Genomic DNA, 16,179 nt, shown 5'->3' with positions numbered 1-16,179 from the left:
ACCTATAGAATTTTATATATGCTTACTAACTCATGAGTCATTGAGGGGCTTAAAAAATGTTTCTTTTATTTCCATTTGGAAAAAGAGTTGCAATATTGGAACTAATTTGATCTCTTGTCAATAAGCTTCACTGAATTTGGTAAAACTTTTTAAATGAGAAATGTTAACTTTTTCTGCTATTTATGGTGGAGATGTGTTTTCATTCTCTCTGCACTTCTCATTTGGGGAAGGAAAGTAGTTTGGTTTTACTTTATGTATGAAAGACTGCTTTTATGATTTGTCTCACTTGTGTGTTTCTTTTCAGGATGCCCTTATGGTTTACAAGGAAGCAATACAGAAAATGCCAAGGCAGTTTGCACCACAGAGCTTATACAACATGATGGGTAAGTGCTTTGCTAAGCGCTTCAGAAAGATACTTGAGTCAGGCAGAGTGAAACAAAAGAGTTTAGCCAGGGACCTGGTGTTCGAATGAATTAGCTAAAACAATAATAAATTACCTTCAATAGACACGAGCCAAACCAGGTTCAGAGCTTAAATGCCAGCAACTTCAATGCTGTATAGGGCACAATAAATGATGAAACTTAGATACTGGATATCTCTAAGTGTGTTCATACAGCACTTGTACATTCATAATGCATGGTGATTTTTCTCTGCCTCCAGAATCTCTCATCCACTATCTTGGAGACCTCATGTGCATTTCATACAGGTTTTTTTAATCTCCCATTTAGTCATCTTTGAAAGTAAGAAGAAATTGTATTTACTTCATTGAAACTGGAATGAGATTGATTATAACATAAAATTTAGTGTGGGTGTTGCATGTTAAATTTCTGTGTAAACCAACAAAATGTCCAAGCAGGCCCACAGAGATAGTTGGAAATTTTTTGCAGCTTGTGCCAAAAACTTATTTCCTTGCTGATGTACTGTTAGTTAGACATCTGCAGCAAGAGGATTCTTCTTCCAAGACCAGCCTATCTGTCCTTTGAAATTTTAGCAGAGTCCCTTGAGTATTGCAAGAAGCATTAATTTAGCTGAGATGGTTATTTTTTTTTAAACTTTAACTCCAGATCCTCATGTTCTCCATCACATCTTTATACAGGATACATCAAACAGAAAAAAGAAAGAAGATAATATGAAGTATTATTTATAGTATTCAGATCTGTAAGAAGGCAAGTTCTTCACTCTTCCAGAGATGTTTTTAAGTGGGATGCTCTCTGAAACAACATGTGTTTCTGCTAAGCAACCTCAGTGTCTGGCCTAATAGACTCTGTGAGCTCCTATCTGGGACAGAAAAGGATGTAAGGTGCCTTTAAAGTAGTTCAAAGTAGAGCAACTAAAAATATATGTAGAAACAGTTAGGATGAACAGGAAGCATATGGGGTTTTGTGGCTTTTTTCCCCCCTCCTAATGCCTAAAATACAAGGGAATGTATTGGTTGATACCAATTGGTTTGACACAGTTGTTGAGAGGAGGTACCACTCACTCTACTTATTTAGGAAAGTAATCTTTTATTACCTTCTTACAAGTACTTGGGCATAGGAAAAAAATATTCTAAACTTGTAGCTGCAACTGATGCTATGTGTTTGCAAATCTCTGTAGATGCTAAACTGAATATTTCTCTTGTCACAGGCACAAAGTTCCTAATGTCAATAATAGTATAATCACTGCCTTAACAGTTCTTACAGTTCAATGGAGACTGAATTGTCTTTGCATTATCATAATGCAAATGGCTAAAATCTCAAATATGCACAATTGATTATTGCATGTGCATTTGTTCATAGGGAGTCTTAGCTGAACTCTTGTTTTATCAATTTCATTTATCAGCAAATGCTGATAAATTTGGTAGGGTTATCAACAGTCACCACTCTGTGAATTAAGCTTTGCTTACTATTGGTGTTCTGTAGTGATTGCTGAAGTTCTGTAGTGCTCCAGCAAATCCTCTGAAGTTTGACTGCCCTCTCTAGTGCGGATATATATTTTATAATTCTGATAAAAAGTGCTCCTCAGAAGTGCAGAAATTGGAAAAAGTAAACCAGTGCTGTTTCTAGCATGATGGTTGTTCCATCACAAAACAGGCCTGTGCTGCCTTTTCTTTTCTCATAAATAGATGCTCCCTTTAGAACCACTATGATCTGTAAGATTCTTTAGTTTTTTACATTTTTGCCCACTGGTTGCTTTTTTAGGTTCAGGAGACCTTTCTCAGCTTCCTTTATAAGCAGAGTCCATGATGTCCAAGTTCACTCTATTCCTGGGATTTGCATTTATTAACTCACAAAGCAATAGTGAAGACAAAGGCCAGCTCAGTCCTTTGCCCAGGCTTGGCTGCTGCTACACTTCCTCCTTCCACTGCTTAGCCCATTCTCTGGCTTCTGTTTCCTTTAGGCAACTGCCAGCACTTCATGGATGTCCTAGTGGCATAACAAGTTAGGGTCAACTAAGCTTACCTTAGCCCCCTTCAGCCTATTGCAAAGAGCCGCAGGCTATTATGAAGCTCCATAAAGTACAACTTATCATTAGTGTAGCATATATTTTTATTTTGGTTGCTTTTGTGATGGTAGCTGTTGCAGGGAAACCAGAACTCGCTTCGCACTAGTTGCTGAGTTGTGGCTTGTTGGCTGTGCTGCAAAGGCAATCCAAGAGGCTACATAGAATCGGGTAGTGACTTGAATGCAGTACAGTTAGTTATATTAACAGCAGGACTTGGACTGATCTGTTTAAAGCTGTCCTGGGTGTGTCTACATGAGTGTATATGACTGCAGTTAGTTAGGTTACTCTCTCCTACCTCTGATAGTGTAAAGGTTAGATGACAAGACAGAGCTGGGTAGCTATGCTCACTTTGTAGTGTGGGGAAAAAAAAAAAAAAAAGAAAAAGATACCTCTGGAGCATAATTAAGCCCATCTGATTTAGACATGTATTTTAGATTATACAAATAATCCCCTTCAAGCATACTTCTTCTATAAAAGTTGCTGAGGTGACTAGCTTAGACTTGCTAGCTCAAGTTGGGCGAGATAAATCCTAAACTCCTATTCAGTCATCTCTGCATTGGATGTGACAAGAGAACAGGGCAACCACATCTGTTATCAGGAGTGCATCCGCTCTGCAGCTCATACCATGTCATTGGGCATCAGAAGGCCAACTGGATTCTTTATTTCTGTTTTGAGTTCAAGATAAAATTATAAACATGTTCTCTATAACTATTTCTTTGATAAACAGCATTGTGTAAACTTGTCTGCCTATTTCTTGCCTTTAAAAGGAAGACTAGAGGACCTGAAATAGGCCAGTCCTGTCTCATGCTCTTGGAACTGCATGAACCTGACTCTGAGCTGTGCCCACTCACTGTATGCTGAGGAGGAAGGGGGAAAAACTGGCAAGTGCTCTCCATCTGCTCGAGATGGAAGGGTCCTTCCCTGTCTCTCTACATGTGGAAAAAGTCTTCACAGCTTATCATGAAATCCAAGAACAGTTACAGTTTGAGGATTATCTGCTGCAGTTGTTATTGTGATTAATGTATTCTGGGTCTCTGGCAATAGCTCTCGTTGGTTCAGTGGCACACATATTGCCATATATTGGCATGTGATATAAGAAAAGAGTGTTTCACCTAATTTTTAATAATTAGTCACGTCATTGAAGATTTCCTGGAGGCTTTTTTTCCCCTGAATGGTATATATGACATACTTGAAAGAGAATAAACAGAAGACGGACTGTTTAAACTGAGTTAAGATTTGAACTCCAGCATTCCAAGTGCGGTAGCATTACCACTCCAGCAGTGTTAAGCCTTTACACCACCTGCTTCCCCTGTTTGTGTTACACTTCTTTTCCTGTGCTTGCTTCTATTGGCCTTTTGCTCTTACAAGCCCAGTAACTCATTCCTCTGGTTTGCCAGTCTACCTGTACCTGGCTGACTCTCGTCCTTCAAAACTGTAAGTAACTTGCCTCTTAAAAGAAGTATTGGGCCTCATGAAGCATGCCATCCATTTGACTGCATTTTATTCATGTTACAAAAGTCAGGGCCACAAGACCAGCATCAGATGTTCTAACTTTGTGCATATGAAAAGTTGCAGGGTAGATTTTGGTCTCCTATTGCTGTGATTTATTTTGCCAGGTGTGTAACAACTCAGCTAAGGAAACCATATGTTTCTCTGGCTTTGTACCAAGAAGTAAAACCTTTTCATTTATTTTTTTCTTAAAAGAACCCAAAACAGCTGAAAATTAAAACTCTAAAACTAGAATAAAAAAAATATTATTCAACAAGCTGTATAGGGCTGCCTTGGTATTTAATTTCTCTATGTCATATTTCTTTGATGTAAATTAAAAAGTACATGGTAAGGTTACGCAGATTAATTTGCTTGGCATGGCAACATGCACTACAAAGGCCAGAGTCCAGCTCAACTGCATTAAATAGGTAATATATTTTATTTAAAGTTTCAATTAAAACCTGGGGTCAAAAGATAAAATGGTCCCTGTGGGACCTTGAACACTTTAATGCCAATATTAGGATTGTTTAAGGATCAGCCTCTGCTCTGGATGTCTTTTGCATTCCTTGAAATCTGAGATTGTACAGTTGATTGCATTACATTTCTTTCAAAACCACACTGGCCCACCTGCTACAGTAATTCATACTCCTGCCAGTTAAGTGGTGTGAGGTGGACCATGGAGGCTCGATTTTAATGCTGAATAGTAACAAGAAAGATGTCAGGGTGTCATTGTTCAGGTTTAAATTGGCAAGATACTGTAATAAAGACAAATGTCTTTATCGCACTTCATCTGCCCTTGCCAGCTCACATCTGAATGTCTGTTTTCAAATGCATTAAATGCAAAGCCTTACAAACATTTTTGATGACAAATACAGGTCACAAGAGAAGCTAACATTGCAGGAGAGAATACAGTTAATGATGCGCGGATTAGAGTTTAGATTTCTCCTTGATAATCTGCTACGTTGCACATGGACAGAAAACAAATCATACGCAAGTGGCAGCCAGGTACAGAACAGAAAAGGGGAGCCAGATTTTACATCTGGTGCAGAGCTTTGCATCATAAGTACAAAGGCTTAGCATGCAGAGAGATGTTCTGTGTTGATGATTATAACATAACTATCACTTTATTTGATTATGCTTTTGGGTGGATGTGGCTATTTATACAAACCTGTTAATATTGTTAAGACTCCTACCCCATTTGCCCCTTGCTCCCATTAAATGCTTTTTTATTGAATTACTTTTAAATATTGTTTAGAAGTCCAAGAAACACTTTTGCTGGTATAGTTTTACAGTTCATGCTGTGCAAGACTTACCTTTTAAAAGTCAGAGATGATTAAGTTGTGAAATACATATCCCACATCATAACTTATGCAGAGTGTGGTACCTGCACTTGTCTGAGCTCCAGTCATCAGTGTGCTTCCTGTGCATCTCATGAAGCATTACTGGTAATCTCTTGCTATTAAATGTACATTACAAACTTTTTTCTTTTGAAACCAGCTTGGATGAAAAAAGAGGGTTTTTTTTTCCTTCCATAGGTATATTTTATGTTGTAGGGAAATAAGAATGAAATCTACTCCAGTAGTGATGGGGGTAAAAAGGTTGTGCTTCCTTCTCTCCCCCTCTCACTCCTATCCTGCTACACTAACTCTTCCCCCTCTGAGACTTTTATGGTAGTTTATATTTGCTGTCCAAAGCTGAGTATAAATCTCTGGGCTGATTGCAGTGTCTCCTGTTTTTTTCACTTTGTTTTGTTTGAGGGATTCAAGCTGGGTATGAAGGTTACAGCAGTGGATTGCTGAGGGGGTAGTGGATGCAATGTTTGAGAAAAGCATTTTTTCCCAGTTTCTTAGGTTTTCTTAATTTTATCTCTTTGGGCTATTGATCTATCATTTAATTTGAAATGCTTGAGGTTTTTCTTGGGCAATATTCTGAAAAAGCTAAGACTCTAAGCTTGAAATGCATTTGTATTTTAAACGTAGGGGGTTTTATATGAAAATAAGTAAATCGTAATAGTTGTGGACAAAAATATGACCCAATACTGAAATTGGACTACAGGGATCCCAGTTAGGCATGATTCTAATGGAAAGTGCTTCTGTTAAGACTGTTTTAAAGAAACCTATGCTAGCATAATGTCTATGTTTTACCCACAAGAAAAAAAAAAATCTTTAAAATGTGTGTAAATAAAGTAAAAGGAAATAAAAGAGTACAATCACTTGTTCAGTTATGAATTTTTAGTTTGTACCCTTGTCATTTACTGCTGGTTGCACATCTGTTGGCAAATAAATTATCTATCTCAGGTGAGCTCAATGCCTCTATTTGTGTCAATATACTTCTTTCACTGGAAGTCTTTGTACAACAGGAAACAGCTGTGCAAAGTCCATGCTGTTCCATGTTCCAACTGATTTTATTTTGCCCTTTATTTATATCTGATTTCCACTTTAGGTACTTTCATTCAAAAGTAGCTTGGTGGTCTAATTAAATCACTTGAAAGGCTTTGGCTAATTGAGGCCTATAAGAATCTGCTCAACCAAAATAAATGTGGATTGACTCCCATCCATAAAAAGCCCTCTTAAAATACAGTACATTCCTTGAAATCTTCAAGGAGATTGTTCTGTAAAAGGAAAAAATCAAACAGAATATGCTTAATCTGTGCAGAACTTGATGCTCGTTAGGTTCACATGCTTCAGCTGTTTCAGAGATGTGCATGCACTGTATATTTGTCACCAAGACTGTTAATCTTTTGCAGTATATCTGAAACAGCAGTATAGTGTAACATCAAACTGTGCTTTTAGATTTATTGTGTTATTGTATGCACTGGTACCTAAGGGAAGAAAGAAGGAAGTTACATATCTAGGGAAGTGCATTTATGGTAAGTGCACCTATAACCTTGATTTGCACAAGAAGGCTGCACAGTTGCATTATGAAAGACATAACCCCCCTGTGATATTGTGGTACACAGAGATGCAGACTTCTCCTTCATTTTCTAAGGCAACATCTTTATGTTCCTAATTCAAAGAAATGGTGGGAAAATGAAATTTAAATCCTGACAATGTAAATATTAGAGATTTTCCTTTTCAGAGTGGATCTCCATCTTCCCTTCTGATTTCTGCTTTGTCAGTGCCAAATTCTTTATTTTCTATATTACATTTTTACCATCCAGCAATTTGAATGGCAGATAATTAACAGATACGAGGATGATGCAAGGCAGATTTACCCTTTACAGAGATAATTTTTCTGTTGTCTTTTCAGCAATATCTTTTTGGGTCCTAAGAGGAGGACCACAGGAGGGACATATGTTCTTAATCTGAAAGTATGGTTACGTGACACTTAGAGAGGGACAGTGCTTTGACATCCACAGTTCCATTGTACGTGCTCATTGATAAAGTCTAATGTTCTTGCAAGGAGACAGTCTTTTGCTTGATATGACAAAGTGCATCTGAAACAGAAAAGATCTGAAATCAGCAGATGAGAGGTTAATCTATAACCATATAGTATACTTCCATGTAAATGGTACCTCATTTTCTTTTTAACAATGTGAGATGTATTAGAAAATCTTAACTACTTTTCTTTTGAGGATTTGCATTAAGCTCATATTCCACTTCATTATTGAATATACAGTTAGCCTTTCAGGGGAAATAGCTGATCCTTATTAGTATTACTATTGAATATAAATAGTAATGTTTAATGTGATTGTTATTGTTCTTTAATTATTCTAAATAATTTGTCCTGAGATTGTTTTAGTTGGGTGGTTTTGTTGTTTTAGTTTATTGAGGGTTTTCTGGTTTTGTTTTTTGTTTATTTTGAAAGATTATTTTTCAGTCCCAAGGATTGTAGGGAAATATGAGGATATATTACTTTGGAGAATGGTAGTCTTGCAACTGATCTATCTCTATGGCTAAGAAAATCCACTTCAGTACCAGGATTTTAGTTAGAGTGGTGTAAGCCTAGTTAAAAGGTAGCCCATTTCTCATTTCTTTGTCATAAAGTATTAATAGAGTTAATGAACTGTGTATACACTTCTTTAAATAGTGTTTCAGCTGCATAGGAATGTGTTGTCTTGTACAACATTACAGTGGGAGTTACAATTAAATAATCTATGTTTCTCCTTTTGGAATGGGCTGAGAAATGGGTGCATAAATAACAGAAAATATTAGCTGAACTGTAAAAATTGAAAAATTTTTGAATGACTGATTTGTCTCCATTTACTACAGTTAGCTGTTGAATTTTTTGCCACTACTCATTGTGCAGGCCAAGCTGTACAGGGCTGCATGTTGATATGGATTAGGGAACTGCAATAACTGTCAATTTGTTTCTTAAGGTTTCCACCATTGTGAATTTCTCTTGGTTTTACCATTAATAGAAAAGTAGAATGCAGCTCTCAAACTTTATAGATTGGACAAGTTTCATTAATAAATTGTGAGACACCTTTCAATTTTTTAACATGAGTTTTGAAAAGATTTTACAAATTAAAGTAAATATAGAAACCAGCTCACATGTACCATTAGTTTGCATATTTTCTGCCAATGGGCACTGTTATTTTCCTAATGATCAAATCATTCATGTTGCAAGTTTATAAAAATACATGATTGTAAACGGCAAATATTGTTTTTCTTATTTTAACCTCAGACACACAAATGCATCCTGAATAACAGAAGTCAATTCATACATGTTTTCTCTGTCACTTTGTTGGAAAACTATCTTAAGGTGGAATATCTTTTATTAAAATTCCATCAGTCTAACACAGAAAATCACTTGATTGAATAAACACTTCAATTAACAGATACTTGATTTTATTCCAGTCTTTGAGTATGGTGGTGGCAGAGCCTTTGTCAGTTTTCAACTTAGTTTACTTTCTTTTGTATAGGAGTGTCATTGTAAATCGTTTAGAAGATTAAATTAATAACAGACCCCCAACAGTACTTCCTCCTGTAGTAATGACATGTTCTAATTGCTTATAATAATTCTTGACGATATGAAGCTTATGGGCAGAAAGTAGACTCTTCAAAAAAAAATGTTCAGCTACAGAGAATTTCCTGTAAAGTCTTCATTGGAATAAAATTTCTTTCTCTACAGTTTGACGTTTAGATTGACATATTGTAGCTTCATTTCTAGATGCACCACTCAAATATACCCTCAATGTTTTAGGAGGTTAGCTTGTAAGGTAGTTGAGCTCTTAAAAACTATTAAAAATTGAATTGGCCAGTACTCTGAAGATGTTAATCTCTCCTTATATCAATCAATCAATCATGGAAAATAGATGAGAACTTTGGATCTTTTTGAAATTTGGCAGTGCATTCAGCATATACCACCAGCAGATAACAACTCTATCTCTTATGGCTCTTTACATTACTTTTTAAATGATCTTGTTGTTAATTGCTTGAAACTTTGCAAAGCTCTAACAGGTTGGGCTGGAATTTTCCACTTGAAGAAGGGCAATATGGATTCCTCATTACCTATATGCTAAATGAAGCAGGAGCCTGTTGAAAACTAGTATACTATCAAATAATTAAACATCCTGCCATAAAGCATACAGCTAGGGAGAAGAGTTGAGGGGAGTGTATAGTTTGACTTCTGACTTCTTCCATTCTTTCAACACTTGGCTTCATGACTTTGTCTTGTGCATAACAAGGTATTATGTGAGTGCTTATTTGTGAGTGCTGACATAGTAAAAAAATTGCATGTGATATTGATATCCCTGAATTTGATTATGGGTTTTGTGTGGTATTTCTGTTCTTTTGGCATTTCTTTCCTGTTTGGATTTTTTTTTTATTTGTCTTTTTTTTTTTTTTTTTTTAATTGTTCTTTTAGTTTGTCCCTAACCAACAATAGAATGACTTGAGTACTTCTGGGATTGAAATGTTAGCTACTTCTGTGTATGTAATTGGGTATCCAAGACCAGTACATGAGTACAGAATACTCTGTAGATCCTTGAATTAGAAATCCTGGTCTAATAGGTTTACAGGCTTGCACCCCTTTTTGGAAAAAGTCTATTTGCTCATGAAAATCAGGTTAGCTTCCCTTAGCCTTGGCTCAGTGTGACTTCTGACTGCACATCACATTCATTTTATCTGCAGGCTGTGGTTTGGTCATTTTGCATGCACTGCACCCTAACTTCTGAAACTCAAACTTAGGTGCTACATTTTGCGTGGGATCTCTATCCTCTGGTGAAAAAAAAAAAAAAAAAAAAAAAAAAAAAAGCCAAAAAAACCAAAACAACTAACTGGGCCTAGTCCAATTTTCTTGCATCATAAAAATCCTGTATACCCACTGTAGAATACTCCAGATAAAATAGCTCCCTTGGTAAGAATTCCTTCTGTTTTACTGCTTTGAGCATTTGAGTGGCACCATTCCCTCTGAGTTTGAGGGTGTGGTAGTTGTCTTGAAGCTTGATTAAAGAACATTGGTCCTTCTCTCTCTCCCTGATGCCCTTACAGCTGTTAATTTCCATGTATGCAGTACTGTGGGCAGTGACTCACCTGGAAACAGCCGTAGCCGACCTCTGCTTGGGTCAGCTGTAGGCCTCTCTTGAACCTCCAGTGGTGGCACTGGATACACTGTGACTTCATAATTTTGGGAAGATACTTAGCCATTTATTTGGAATAAATCAACTGGTGAGATGATGAATTATTCCTATCTCTCCTGTAGGCATTTTCAGTCCATCATTGGCTTGGGCAGGGGCACATTTATTTATAGAGCCCTTGTGAAAGAGCTGTGTAAACTCAGAGTACTAATCTGAAAGCTGCTGTTCTTCACCATTGCAAACTTGTTTGATATCGCTTATTTCCAACCTTTAAGAAATTTGATTGTTTGCTTCTTGGAGAAAGAGCCTGTCTTTCTCTGTATGTAAAATTCTTTCTCAGAATCTTCAAGACTACACTTATCTGTACCATAGTATATGGCTTTCTGACATCCCATTCATCTATTGTTCTTCAACATTGTCTGCTTCAGCCGCTCACAGTAAAGTATTTCACTTTGAAAAATGTCCAATTTTAGTCATTTCATATGCAACTAGACTAGCAGTTTAAAAATTATGGATGCTATATTCTAATTTAAACTCTTTTGGAAGATGTCCTAATTTAACTACATATAGAGTTTAGGTTTTTTAATGTCTTGCCCATCCCTCCAGTGTAGTTTCAGGAATGTTTTCTTAACCTTTCCTAGTTTTCAAAAGAATCTAGGTTCTTGATGTGTTATGATTAAATGTAAACACTTCCATATTTTCCCTACCATTCTATGGTAGACTGATGGAAAAGAAGTAACATTTCTACAGTAGATGTGATAAAGTTCCTGATACTTTGAGACTTTTGACTGGAACTTAGCAATTGGAGCACTCTCTTGCAATCCTGTTCCAACGTGACTTTTATCTCAGCCATGCTCTTTCAGCCCTAAAAAGGCCATAACTCAATCTCCTCACTCAAGTGTCTGTAAGACTTATTTGTGTGTGTGTCATTGCAATTCACCCGTTTCAAGATCACTGCACATTTAATACATAGCAAATTATAAATGAGATAATAAATTACAGAAGTCTTGAGAAATTTTGGGCATTCTCACTAGTATTTGTTTCACCCTGTAGGAGAAGCCTATATGAGAATGAGCCGGCTGCCAGAAGCAGAGCGCTGGTACGTGGAATCACTGCGATCAAAGAGCGACCACATCCCAGCCCATCTTACCTATGGAAAACTACTGGCTCTGACGGTGAGTTAATCAGCAGCTCCCAGGATCTTGTACGACCTTTGAATAGGTGAGGTAAAAGAACAGGAAAACTGTGGAGGTTTGAACTCAATCAGCAGCCAGACGCCCTGAGGCCAACCATTCACCTCCCCCCTCCCTGGTGAAATAGAGGAGGGACAAAAAGAAGATAATTTGTAGCTTCAATAAAAACAAAGAATTGAATAAATAGAACAAGAGAACCACAGTAAAAATAGTGAGTTAAAAAAAAAAACAGGTAAAATGCGGCAGTGGCTTACCGAGCACAGTGACCACCACCCCCAGTAACAGGCAACTGGATCAGAACGAGAAAACGGCAGGGGCCCACCCAAATACCTGGGCATGACGTCACATGGTATGAAATACTCCCATGATTGATAGGGACCCGGCCCTCTAGCTGTACTCCCTCTCAACCCAGGGAAAGTTAACTCCATCCTGCTTGAAACTGGAACAGTCTCCACCCTTTATTCCATACCATTGATATCATGCTCAGGTTCCAAATACATCCTAAGGAATCACCACCTCTATTTTCCAGGTCTCACAGATATCATTCCCTTTGTCTATGGCCCATCCTTCCAGAGTGTTTGCTGAGTTCATTTAGACCATAACTTCGGGTTCCATCTGTTAAAACATTCTATACAGATGAGGAATGAGGCAGAGTTGGCTCAGTCGGTGGAGCAGGAGGCTTTGGATTTGGCATGGGGATGCTGCAAGGCACTAAATGCAATAACAGGGTTATTGACAGTCTGGTTCACTGGTGATTCTCACCTAAAATCAAGTCTCCCTGAGGCACACATCAGACCTCTCCATCCTTCTGCATCACCCACCAAGTGCACCCAGGTCCTTGGGCAAAAGTAATCCCACGCATGGGTTTACCTTCACCAAATGCAGGGGTAACCCAGACTGCCTTCCCCAACATATTCCTAATGTGCACTACGGGGGCTTTATCCCCATCCACGGTATGTAGGAGGTTTGATTGGGCAGGGCCAGCTGGCTTGGCACATCCTCTGGTATTGACTAACCAGGTGGCTTTTGCTAAATGCACGTCCCAGTGATTGAAAGTTCCACCACCCATTGCTCTCAGTGTAGTTTTCAGCAATCTGTTGTATCGCTCAGTTTTCCCAGAGGCTGGTGCATGGTAGGGAATGTGATATATCCACTCACTGCCATGTTCTATGGCCCAGGCATCTATGAGGTTGTTTCAGAAATGTGTCCCATTATCTGACTCAATCCTTTCTGGCGTGCCATGCCGCCATAAGACTTTCTCCTCAAGGCCTAAAATGGTGTTCTGGGCAGTGGCATGGGGCACGGCATGAGTTTCCAACCAACCAGTGGCTGCTTCCACCATTGTAACCACATAGTGTTTGCCTTGCCGAGTTTGTGGTAGTGTGATATAATCAATCTGCCAGGCCTCCCCATATTTATACTTTGTCCATCGTCCTCCATACCAAATGGGCTTAAACCATTTGGCTTTCTTGATTGTAGCACATGTCTCACATTCATGGATTACCTGTGTGATAACATCCATGGTTAAGTCCACCCCTCAGTCACGAACCCATCTATATGTTGCATCTCTTCCCTGATGACCTGAGGAGTCATGGGCCCAGCGAGCCAGAAATTGTTCACCCTTATGTTGCCCGTCCAGATCTACTTGAGATACCTGAATCTTGGCAGCCTGATCTGCCTGTTGGTTGTTCTGATGTTCTTCAGTGGCCCGGCTCTTGGGTACATGAGCGTCTACATGGGGTACTTTCACAGCCAGATTCTCTACTCAAGCAGCAATATCTTATCATAATTCAGCACCCCAGACGGGTTTGCCTCTGCACTGCCAGTTGCTCCGTTTCCACTGCTGTAACCCCCCACAGCACACTTGCCACCATCCATGAGTCAGTACAGAGGAAGAGCACTGGCCACTTTTTTTGCTCAGCGATATCCAAGGCCAGCTGGATGGCTTTCACTTCTGTGAACTGACTCGATTCATCTTCTCCTTCAGCAGCTTCAGAAATCTATCGTGTGGGGCTCCACACAGCTGCTTTCCACCTTTGGTTTCCCCACAATGCGACAGGATCTGTCAGTAAACAGGGCATATTGCTTCTTATTATCCGGTAGCTCAGTATATTCTGGACCCTCTTCAGTACGAGCTACCTCTTTCTCTGGCTCCATTCCAGCATCTTTGTTTTCTGGCCAATTTGTGATCACTTCCAATATTCCCGGAGGGCTGGGGCTCCCTATTCGAGCCCGTTGTGTGATTAATGCCACCCATTTACTCCACGTGGCATCAGTTGCATGGTGTATAGAGGGGACACTCCCTTTGAACATCCAGTCCAGTACCGGAGCAGCCAGGTATCGAGGTGCTCAGCTGGCTAGTGGCTGTAATCTTTTCTTATGTCTCACAAGTCACTCAAGGAGAAGAATTGGGTGACTATCTCTGGCTCTGCCTCCTCCTCCTGTTCTCATGATGGACCTGATTCATCATCACCCTGTACACTGCCAGGGGATTTTCTTGTCTATTTCTTTTTCTGTATGGGAGCAACTGATACTGTCATTGGTTCGTTCTCTGGTTCAGCTGCAGTGCCTGTCCTTGGGCTTATAGTGGCTGCAGTCTCTGTTACCTGGTTACCAGGTCCAGAGCCCTTCTCTTCCTCTGGAGGGTGCTGAACAGCGTTTAATAGCACTCGGTAAGTGTGGGCTAAGCCCCAGCGTGTTTCAGTGAGCTGTGCATCTCTACAGTTACCTGGGTGACAACATACTTTTTCAAAATATTCTACTAGTTCTTCAGGATCCTGCACCTGTTCAGGAGTGAAGTTCCAATACACCGGAGCTACCCAGTGTTCAAGGTACCTGCCCATGCTACTCCACACATCCAGCCACTCATAATTCTCCAACATTAGAGTAGGTTTCCAAGTGATATTCTTAAATAGTTTCTTAACCCTGAACAAAACCAGAACCGCATTCAGGAACACACTAGCTCCTAACAGCATGGCAACTATGTTTATATCAATATTCCAAAGATATTTGAACTCTCCAAATTTCCCAAACACAGCTGTAAATAGCCCCAGGACCAATGACCACATGCTATCATAGCTGAGCATCACATAGTACAACAGAAACCTTAACTCACCTCTCACGGAAGGTGAGCAACAGCATGGGAAACACATATTGTATATGAGCTGATAAGATCTCAAGGAGTCAAGCAATCCACATTTACCCATTTTGTTGTTTTATTTAAAAAAAAAAAACCAGCCTCAGTGCCCCATGTTGGGCACCAAAAACTGTGAGGGTTTGAACTCAGCTGGCAGCCAGTCTCCATGTGGGCTGCCATTCAACTCCCCCCTCCTTGGTGAAATAGGGGAGGGACAAAAAGAATAGAATTCATAGGTTGAATAAAAGAAAGAATTTACTAAGTATAACAAGAGAACAACAATAACAATAGTGAGTCCAAAAAGAAAAGGGTAAAGTGTAGCTGTGGCTTACCGAGAGCAGCGACTGCCCCCCCCCCAGCAATTCGCAACTGGACCGGAACCCGAAAACGGCAGGTGCCCACCTGAATACCCTGGGCATTGGGACCCGGCCCTCTAGCTGTGCTTCCTCTCAACCCAGGAAAAGTTAAATCTATCCTGGTTGAAACCAGGACAAAGACTTTGACCTGAACATTGCTTATTGCCCTATTTGTCACACTATTTCAGTCATGCCTTCTAATTAAAAATTTTGACAGCATCATTTTTTTGAGAAATACTGCATCCATTCCTACAATATCACCACCTCTGTGCTGGAAGAAAACAGTTATAATAGCATAGGAACTTTATAACAGGTAGTAAAGAGTTCTCTCGTTGATTAAAGCCTTTATTATAAGTAGTTTAGATTGCAAGTAATGGTATTAATACAAAAAGATATTCAGTGTTTGACCCAGGGTGGTTGTAGCAGCCTATGGCAGCCTAGGGTGTCACCTGTACTTTGTGAATTACATGTCTCTTGCTTTGAATTACACTTCTTTAGGAGTATCTGTTTGAGCATGTGAAAAGAACTACTCAACCATTAAAAGCTAGTTCTAAAAAAATTAGAAGGGTTGGACTTTTTCTTCAAAATCTACTTTGACTTTCAAGTTTATATGAGCTTTAGCTCCAGCTAAGCTAGCCCCATGTAATAGCTATGGTAAAGCATCAGTCCTTCCTTGGTTTTCACACATTTTGAAGATGAAAATTGATTTCTATTTTATTCACTAAAATAATGCTTTTTTAAAACTGCCTTTCATTCCTTTTCCATTTCTCATTCCTATTTTTCTGATCATGTTTTCTTTTCTGTTTCTCTCTTCTACATTTGTTTTCATTGTTCACCCTAGCAGTTTCATATTTCCTTTCTATGCTCTACTGGGAACCTTTGTATGACTCTTCAATCCTTGTGCCTCAGTCTGAATATCTTTCTCAACTTTTCACCTAGCTATAAGATTTTAATCTGACCTTGCTTATGCTCTGTCCAATCTTCAAGCAAAAAATGTCCTTG

The 16,179-nt window shown here is 39.0% G+C and overlaps 1 protein-coding gene across 1 annotated transcript in view; it reads left to right on the top strand.

Moving 5' to 3' along the window:
* The window catches only part of TMTC2 (transmembrane and tetratricopeptide repeat containing 2), a 177,376-nt gene that overhangs the window by 91,512 nt on the left and 69,685 nt on the right, over positions 1-16,179 (top strand). The window contains exons 7-8 of the mRNA XM_026868297.1: positions 305-383; positions 11,546-11,667. Of these exons, the coding sequence (XP_026724098.1) occupies positions 305-383; positions 11,546-11,667 (201 nt within the window). The remainder of the gene's footprint in view (positions 1-304; positions 384-11,545; positions 11,668-16,179) is intronic.

This window comes from Athene cunicularia (assembly GCF_003259725.1).
Source record: "Athene cunicularia isolate RWA chromosome 1 unlocalized genomic scaffold, athCun1 chr1_part2, whole genome shotgun sequence".
Lineage (NCBI taxonomy): Eukaryota > Metazoa > Chordata > Aves > Strigiformes > Strigidae > Athene > Athene cunicularia.
This window is presented reverse-complemented; position numbering and strand designations above follow the sequence as displayed.